Genomic DNA, 9,928 nt, shown 5'->3' on the forward strand with positions numbered 1-9,928 from the left:
ATTGTAGCCTCCTGCACTCATGGAGGGGGAAACGGAGTAATGAAACCCACCCAGCTGGATTCAACTATTTATTCGGTCATACCTGGAATTGCAATTTTACTCTCTCAATATGCTGTGTTATACCCCAGTTTACTTCGTATACACATATCGCTTTAAATTCTCGTCCTTACTTTCTTACATGTATAATTGGGTTATATCGTGACATCAATAACGTGAAGATTAATAAGTATTCTTAAAAGTAAGCAAGGGCAACTCACTTGTGGCGGGTCCAATTTTCATCTTACAGTATCAGTGTGTGTGGGTAGGGGTGTGAAATACACAACACTATTCCCTCACGGGCGTAATATCCTCACAGCGATAACACCTTCACAGGATGGTCGTGGAGTCACACATCGCACTTGAACGCCGCCCTTTGGAGTCTCTGTCTAGTAAATCCACAGAATCAACAGTCCCTCGTCCTTCACTTGTCCCCGGCTACCCACACACTCACCCACACTCGCCCATAGCATCTATTCTAAGGCCTGGTGTTCATTATTGCCACGCTGATGGATGTTATGCTTACGCGACCGTATATATAAACTGTGTAACCACTGCGTAAGCATCCTTGTGTCTCTCTTTCTCTCCTGCATTCTCTCTCTCTCTCCCTCTTTCTTTCTCTCACTCTCTCTCTCTCTCTCTCCTTTAACGCATTAGATGCAGTAAGTCTCCCCCCATTGGTCAGTTACGACCAATACCATGTACCCTTTCACTGTACCACTCCTTTCCAGCAGACACAGATTGTTTGCAGAACGTGTTAGGGTTTGTGTGCAGACGTCCTGATGTTATGAGTCCATATTAAAATTACAAATCATAACAGATAAATAAATAAATAGATAGATAGAGAGACAGATAGAAGCAGGAAGTCAGATGATGAGAAGGTACTGTGTCTGCAAGAATCGAGCAATGTTAAACATGCTTACACACTCTTAACTCAAGGAATGCTTTTTAGGCACATGACAGCGCCTCGTGACCATACACACACATACACACATACTCACACACAGTCTTCTAGAACTTTCAAACCACAGTGTAACACACGTGACACGACCCCTGCTACACCAGAATTTAGGAAGCAGAGGCAGAAGGAGACAGGCCATAAAACAGGCAGGTAGTAGGGAGAATGAGCCTAGCAACATGGACGAGAGGAGAAAGTGAGCGAGATAGGGAGGTAGCTCGCGGGACTCTACTTAACTTCACTCGTGTGTGAGAGACTTTGTTAATATTTCCAAGACAAATAAAAATAGTCCCATACTATTCTTTACCTCTCCTGTCATTGCATGACAAATGGGAACAAAGATTATCTACTTACAAAGCTACTCACTTATAACAACCGCTCATCCACAAGTTCAATATATAAATAATCTACAAAACTCCACTACAAGTTTATACAAAGTCTTTTTTAAGACATTTGGTGGCAGTGGTGGGATGAAGACTGCCGCTACTTGAAGATGCATGTAGATTATACAGACGACTTGTGGAGTTGTTACGTGTAGTTGATTGTAGATGGTTGTAGTTCGTTAGTTCATCATAGAAATTGCAAGATTGTTTGTATCAGTTCTTTGTTAAACTACTTGCAAGGAGTTCTGTGACCTCTTCACCTTTACATCAGCATGATGATCGGGGAGACGGAGGGGGGGTTGGAGAGAACTGTCAGGAGCTGGTTGTGAGTTGTTGGTTGTGAGAGGTATTCTTGTTTTCTATCTTGATATTTTGTAGGAATTCACTGTTGATTTGTAGATGAGGTTCGTATACGTTCGCTGCTACCAAATGTCTTACCACACGATCGTCACTGGGATTTGTCTCTGTCGGTCTTCTCAGAAACCAGTGATTATGGGTACATTCCAATCCATCACCAATAAAGGGTCCCTCACTTGGAAATTACGCAACCGCTTGAGCTGCATCTGGCATAGTCATAAGGATGGTAGGTACACCTGCAACTATCGCTTCCAGAATTGGTCTGCTAGGAACTGTACATGCTTCCAACTCTCCCGGAAGATGTCCCTTATAGGCTCTTTGGCTTTACCTCCTAATAGGCAGAGGGTTACCGACTTAGGGCGCAGAATATGCAGTGGAGTAAGCGCTTCGAGGTCGCTGACATCACTGAAGGTCAGGGTGATGGGCCTTCCATTGACTATCTCCTCCACTTCACAGAAGAGTGTGTGGTGTCGCTCATTGTCCACAACTTGCGCAACTACTATCGCTTGCAAGACCTTCCTGACTGTCCGGATCTGTCGTTCCCAGACACCGCCCATGTGCGATGCATGTGGTGGGTTGAACTCCCACTCAATTCCCTTCCTTAACAATGCATTGTGGATATTATCATCCCTTTCCCAGCTGAGAGCTGCAGCCCGGAGTTCCTTATCTGCTCTAATCATGTTTGTTCCATTGTCGAAACGAATGCACTCTGGTACACGCCTCCTTGCCAAGAAGTGTGTCATTGCATTGAGGAAAGAGTCAGCATCTAGTCCATCGGGAATCTCCAGGTGTATGGCTCTCGAGTTCAAACAAGTGAACAGACAACCCCACTGCTTCACCCATTTCCTACCCTGCTTTGCGGTGAATGGTCCAAAGCACTCCGGTATGCGTGAACGGTGCCTTCACCACTCATACCCTGTCGGCAGGGAGGTCAGCTTGTCTTTGCAGTGACTCCTTCCAATTGACTCGGCGACAAACGTGACACCCTTTAACACCCGGTCACTCAGTCTTCGTCCCACCATACCTCATTGCTGCCAGATATAGCCTCACCCCGCTCTTTCTTCCTTATGCATTCCTCTTGGAAAATGACCTCAGCACGAATAAGGAATGGCACAAGGAATCCAAGCAGATCATACACTGAGCTGATCACACACAAGAGGCCCCTCCCTTTAGTTAACCCTTCTCGCTCAAAGAGCTTGATGACCACCGCCATTTGGTCCTTCTCTAGGTCCCACCTTGCTCGAGGTGCTCATTCTGCATGGAGAGGCTTGTGTTCTAGATCGATCTCCTTTACTCCCTTATACCCTTCTGATTCGGGAACGGATTCAAGTGCTTCCTTATTACTGCTTGCCCACTTGGTGAGTCTGAAGCCCCCTAGTGAGGTGACGTGCCGCAGTTGTTCTGCCATTCTTACTCCTTTGTCAGCGGACTGCATTGAAATAAGCAGGTCGTCCACATAAATTTTTGCTGGACACCCACCATGTCATCAGGACATACATCTCTGATCTAGGAAGGTTCGTTTTATGGCACACGAGGCACATGAGGGACTCCAGACTCCACCGAAAGGTGTACCGTCATCCCGTATGCCTGCAGAGTCCACTGTACCTCCCCTTCCAGCCACCAAAGGAATCATAGGGCGTCCCTGTGTTACAGAACTACTTTGACCTGGTGAAACACAGCCTCTAGGTCTGCCATGAGGGCCACAGATCCTTGGCAAAACCGAAGGAGAGCCCCCAGCTGTTCGTTTTTTAGGTCGGGCCCTTGTAGTACCTGGCTGTTTAATGACACCGACCCACATTCTGCTGCACAGTCGAATACAGTGTGCACCTTTCCGGGCTTATTCGGGTTTAACACCGGATGGTGTGGCAGATGCCAAGTCACATGAGGTCTTGTGTGAAGTTCATTATTGGGAACCGATTCAGCATAACCTTCATCTAGCAGGAGCTGCGTCTCTTCTGCATAGCGCCAGCATAAGGGTGCATCCCTGAGCAGCCTATTCTTTAGGCCCTCTAACCTCCTTAATCTCATCGGCTTGTCTGGGAGCTTGGGTGGATTTTGTCTGGATGGTATAGGGAGTTGGTAATGCCCCATTACCTTTGTTGCTTTGCCCGACCACAATTTATCACCTTATTGTCTTCAGCGGATAAGCCATCGCCCTTCTTCAAGTAACTTGCATCCAGTTCCCAAAACTGTCGTACTTGCTCATCCAATCATGTTTCCTGAGAGTTGCAGTCGACTACCGCCACACATCCTATCTCATCTGGTCTGTCTTCCACCTCAGGAAGAGGTCGTACAGGTTCGCTGATGGTCCATCCCAGCGATGTCCTTACTGCAAAGGATCTCCACTCCTCCCAGCCCTGACCTCCAAGGGCGTCAATCCTCATGGTGCATCAAGACCAATCAGCAGATGCATCTCACCTTTGTACGTGTTCAGTGGCTCTATTCCCATCAAATGACTCCATCATGCCGTGTCCTGTACAGAAGCTACTGAGTCCTTCAGCATTGCAGGGAGTCACTGAGTGACAATCATCCAGGCAGTGATATCTTCTGGTTCGGTTTATGGCAACGCCTGCTGCTAACCACTAAGTCTATCTCCTCAGTTCACTGCACTGTCATCCAAGTTATAGTGCCTAGTGTTACCCAAGTAGTTCTCCCTGGTGCCCCTTAGCCTGCTTGCGAAGTGGGTCGTACAGAAGGTTTGGTTTCTGCCAGTGTCCAAAAGTGCTCTCTCGTCTGGACCACGGCATCCAATCCTTCGCTAGCCACCTTTACCTCAGCAATAGGCAACTCCACCTTGCGAAGCAGCCCATGCATCCATGTTGTCCCTGTCGTGGCGGTGAGCCATTCGTTCCTGCCTTTGTTCCTTTCGAGTTTGGACCTCTTAAGTGTCCCCTCCATGCCTGCTTCATCCCGTTCGTCGGCCTGTCCACAGGAAGCACTTGTCCTCTCCAGCTCTGCTCGGTGTACTCCCTGCTTACTTCCATGCACCTGTTCCCACTGAGTATATCAACGACGATCATCTCTCAGCTTCCTCTCATCCTCCATCTGTGGTTTTTGCTCCATCTCCCTTCCTGGGTTCCCCATAGTACCGGGACTCCTGCCTTTGTCTTACTGAGCCAGTCGGGTGTACTCATCGGAAATGCTTCCCGGTACAACTCTCTATGTCACACCATACTGAGGCCCGGCACTCAGCTGCTAAGTGGGTATCGTTCAAGCAAACATAAAAGTATTTGAGCCGTCTGACCGTGGCCCTCCTTCCTTCCACTCTCATGGCACGGAAATTCTTGCATCCCACCAGTGTGTGCAGCCCCCCAACACAGCCGACACGTCTCTTTCACTTGCAATCACACGCCTGTCTGGATTCCTTCTAGCATCAACCTCAATGGCTTGCTTGGTGGACGCTCCCCTTTCCTTTGTTCCCCTCCTCACACACATTCTGCCTGCCTCCTCCAGAATATAGTTTTTTTTTTTTACAATTTAATGTCAAGGTAATACCCATATCATTTGTTGTGGACAAAGGTTTCGTCCTAATACAGCATAAGTGCCCTCTCAGGTAACCGACACGAGAGTGTGTCCATTGAGCAAGTGGTGTCCAACTCCCGTAATCTCCCGATGGTCTTCAGACTCAATATTAATGACCCTAACTCATCGGCGATTTTTCTAAGGCCACCCTCATCCTCATCCCTGATCACGGGCCTTTTCAAGTATTTCTCCCACAATCTCTCAGACATACTGATGTCTGTCTCCGTATCTGTCCTCCAATATGGCCATCACCTTCTTGTAACCCTCTCGTGGGTCCAAATAGTTGCACATTTGTAATGTGTCCCTGACAGGCCCTGCACATGCTTGCATGAGCGTCTGCAGCTTATATTCCTCTGGGGACTGTGGCCCTCCCAACATGCCGTTCAGATACGTGGACGAACCCCCAGTACTTGCTCCGGCTAATTCCTTCGAGGGTTGGTCGTTGAGTCTGTGGCAACCTCATGGTGGCAGTCAGTTCCTTCAAGCCGGAGGCTATCACCTCGATACCCATAGGGGTAGCGTGTTTCTGCTCTTCCATTCCCCATCTAGTCAGTTTCGGATTTTTCTCGACCTCTGCCACTCTGGCCTTTGCCCGCTAAGTGTCGACTCTTCTTGATGTAAAGTCATGGCCTGTTGCATCTGTTCTCATTCCCCCCTCTGGGGTTCCCTAGTCTCCCACATTTGTTTGTCTCCCGTGCCATCACTGTATCTTGGCCTCTTTGCCGGTCCTTTGCGTACCACTACTGTCTCTGGCTGTACCCGTGACCTCAAGCTCATTTCGTTCCTCCCTTCCATTTCCATCGTGCTCTCCAGCTGTGTCAGGCGATCATGGACTGCCTTGTTCTGTTCTTGCAGGGTTTGCAAAGCCGGTATGAGGACCCTCATGTACACATTCTCCTGTGCCTTAACCTGTCTGCTTTCAACTGCTGGCCACTTCTCTAAGCATTCTTGCAGCCTAAATTTGGCCCTCTCCTCTTCTCTTTGTTCCATCACCACCCCCACACTACCCATCTCGTACTTCTCTCCCTCCGTTGCTTCCCTGGCCTCCTCAACTATCCTTTGGGCTGTTCCATGGGTTATGTTCCGCCCGTTCCTTTCCCTCTGGGTTGTCCATACTGATATGTTCCGCCTGGTATGTTATAGGTTAGGTCCCGCCCGGTATGTTAGGTTGGGTTCCGCCCGGTATGTTCATGTTAGGTTCCGCCTGGTATGTTATAGGCTGGGTTCCACCTGGTATGTTAGCTTGGGTTCTGCCCAGTATGTTCAGGTTAGGTTCCACCTGGTATGTTAGGTTGGGTTCTGCCAGGTATGTTAGGTTAGGTTCCACCCGGTATGTTCAGGTTAGGTTCTGTCTGGTACATTAGGGTGGGTTCCGCTCGGTATATTAGGTTGGATTCTGCCCCGTATGTTAGGTTGGGTTCCACCTGGTATGTTAGGTTGGGTTCCACCTGGTATGTTAGGTTGGGTCCCGCCTGGTATGTTCAGGTTAGGTTCCACCTGGTATGTTAGGTTCTGCCCTTTTTTTTTTTTTTTTTTTTTTTTTTAACTCTCTTAGTCACACTCCCATTCATGCAGTGTTGATCCCATCATACACCCAAACAGCGAGCACTGAGTTTAGCCTGTAAAGTACAGTGGCACATCAGAACCTTCTCTATGACAGACCAGTATCAATCAATCATTTCCTGTGGCACCCCACGGGATGCATAGGGCCTCGATGAACCCACTCCACCAATGTTTGTCTCCTGCCATCTCCAGCGAGACAGTCTCACATATTTATCAACTGGCTTCACTCTTGTAATATCCCTTACTCTTTCATTTGTAACTATGTCGTGCCACTTTATCCCAAGTATCCTTCTCAGTATTTTATTCTCAAATCTTAATACTTTCTGATCTGTTGCAATTGTACTGTACCATGACTTATGCCCGTAAATTAAAATTGGTCTAACCATGGACTTGTAAATTATTACTTTAGTATGTACCGAAAACATATTATTATTCCAAACAGATTTCAACATTCCAACCCCTCGCCAAGCCTATCTAATCTTCTCCTCAGTTTCATTATTTAATGATCCATTAGATGATACAATCATTCCCAGATATTTAAAATTTTCTATTCTTCACCACATTATCCCCAGTTACACAATCGATTTGGTTCTCCACGTTCATATTAATAATTTCAGTCTGTCCACAATTTATTATCAATCCCATCTTTTCTCCTTCTTCCACCAGACAATCAAGCACCCTCCTCATGTCGTAAATACTTCCACAAACCAGTACAATATCATTAGCATAGTCCAAATCAATCAAAACTCTTAATCCAAGGTACACTACTTAGTTTTAATTCACTACTTTATAGCAACTACACGATGTCGCGATATCAATACCGACTTCCTGAATATTACACTCACATCTCTCACATTTGATGTATCACAATTATTTAGCACTGTCTGGCCCAGGCAATAAACTTCCCCAGTACGTAAACTAACTTTGTATTGTCTTCACAATGAACTAGACGTAACATATCAGCTCCAAGCTTTAAATCGCCTGAGTAAAATTGTTTATCAACACTCACAGTCCTGCGGAGTCTACCCATTCACAACCCAAGATGTCCCGAGTGGCGGTGTCGCCGATCGTAGGTTGGCCGCCTCCGTAGACTTTATCACCACCCAGCACTGTCGTCGGTCGTGGTTGGGCCCGCTCCCCTCACCAACGACCCCAAGTATGAATGTAGCCGCCTGCACTCATGGAGGGGGAAACGGGGTAATGAAACCCGTCTAGCTGGACTCGACTACTTATTCGGTCATACCTGGAATTGCAGTTTTACTCTCTCAATATGCTGTTATACCACAGTTTACTTCGTATACACATATCGCTTTAAATTCTCGTCCTTACTTTCTTACATGTATAATTGGGTTATATCGTGACATCAATAACGTGAAGATTAATAAGTATTCTTAAAAGTAAGCAAGGGCAACTCACTTGTGGCGGGTCCAATTTTCGTCTTACAGTATCAGTGTGTGTGGGTAGGGGTGTGAAGTACACAACACTATTCCCTCACGGGCGTAATATCCTCACAGCGATAACACCTTCACAGGATGGTCGTGGAGTCACACATCGCACTTGAACGCCGCCCTTTGGAGTCTCTGTCTAGTAAATATACAGAATCAACAGTCCCTCGTCCTTCACTTGTCCCCGGCTACCCACACACTCGCCCATAGCATCTATTCTAAGGCCTGGTGTTCATTATCGCCACGCTGATGGATGTTATGCTTACGCGGCGGTGTATATAAACTGTGTAAACACCGCGTAAGCATCCTTCTCTCTCTCTCTCTCTCTCCTTTACCGCGTTAGATGTGGTAAGAATTATATATAAAAAATTCTGCGAACTTTACGAAATAGGAGTGCAGAATTATGCCCCACAGTGCAAAGAAACAGAAATAAGGAAAAGGAATTGCTTTAATTCTTATTGTAAAAAGAGCAAGAGAGAAAAGATATTTGCTGTGCGTCAGACATAGACATAATACTTGAGAGAGCATAAAACATCTACGAGCAGGCATGAAATGATTATACAAGGATAAGGAGAGAAGCTGAAATGCAGTTTGAAGAAGACATTATAAATAAAAGTACTGATCAATCAAAGCCGTTTTACAATTACATATGAAGCAGAACTAAAGTCAAAGATAAAATACAGTCCATCATGGATGAGGGAATAATCTATACCAAATGAAGAAGACATTTGTGAAGTACAGAACACAAATGTCCATCATTTTTATGGAGGAAAGTAGATTTGAGAGAGATAAAAACGAACAATCTTCCCCACTCATATTAAGAAATATATGTATATCAAAAAAAGAGTCCAGGAAGTGATGAGTAAATTTGTCCAAGGAAAAGCTAATGGTCCTGAAGAGATTTCACGTTGGGTAATAGAGGAATGTGCGGAAGAGCTAAGCAGAACAATACATTTAACGTTGTGGTGTGGATGTGGATGTGATAGGAAGCGTTATAAGGAACACACTGAGGTGGTTTGGCCATGTGGAGAGGATGGAGGGTGAAAGACTGACGAAGAGAGTGTATATGAGTGAGGTGGAGGGGGAGAGAGGGAGGGGGAGGCCGAGGATGAGATGGAGGGATGGGGTGGAGAGGTATATGAGAGAGGGGGGTGTGAGTTAGGGAGCAGGGCAGTGAAATGGCGGGGGACAGGGCGACTTGGAGGCGATTTGTTTGTGGCCACCCCAAACGGGATTGAGGCGTCTGGCAATAGATAGATAGATAGAATCCTGACTGTCTGATATCTGGTAGAAAGCAAACATTGCTTCCCTTTTCAAGAAATGAAATACACATAATCCACATAACTACAGACTAGTAACACTGACCAGTGTCTTAAGTTAGATATAAGAGAATCTATTACAGAAAAGTTGGGCAAATCACCTGGAAAAACACAATATGATGATAGAGGGACACTTTTGTTTTAGAAAGGGAATATCGTGTGTTACTAATCTATTAAGCTACTATGACAGAGTTGCCGAAACACTGCAGAAAAGGGATGGGTGGGTAGACAGCATCTATTTGGATTTCAAGAAGGCATTTGACAGAGCACCACACCAAAGACTTTTACGGAAACTGTACTATCAAAGAGGAACGCAAGGTAATCTGTACTGTTGAATGAACGATT

General features: G+C 46.2%; 1 protein-coding gene across 1 annotated transcript; it reads right to left on the reverse strand.

Annotated features, from left to right (window-relative positions):
- Positions 1 to 1,976: 1,976 nt before the first annotated feature.
- Positions 1,977 to 2,477, reverse strand: LOC145411213 (uncharacterized). Its single transcript, XM_080281277.1, has one exon. The coding sequence runs from the start codon at positions 2,475 to 2,477 to the stop codon at positions 1,977 to 1,979; it is 501 nt and encodes a 166-aa protein (XP_080137403.1).
- Between the last annotated feature and the right edge of the window lie 7,451 nt (positions 2,478 to 9,928).

This window comes from Coenobita brevimanus, chromosome 88 (genome assembly GCF_032717465.1).
Source record: "Coenobita brevimanus isolate Jiangsu-jjx chromosome 88, ASM3271746v2, whole genome shotgun sequence".
NCBI lineage: Eukaryota > Metazoa > Arthropoda > Malacostraca > Decapoda > Coenobitidae > Coenobita > Coenobita brevimanus.

Excerpts from the sequence above, each read along its gene's own strand:
- LOC145411213 (XM_080281277.1), bottom strand. The coding sequence starts at position 2,477 with ATGACACACTTCTTGGCAAGGAGGCGTGTACCAGAGTGCATTCGTTTC.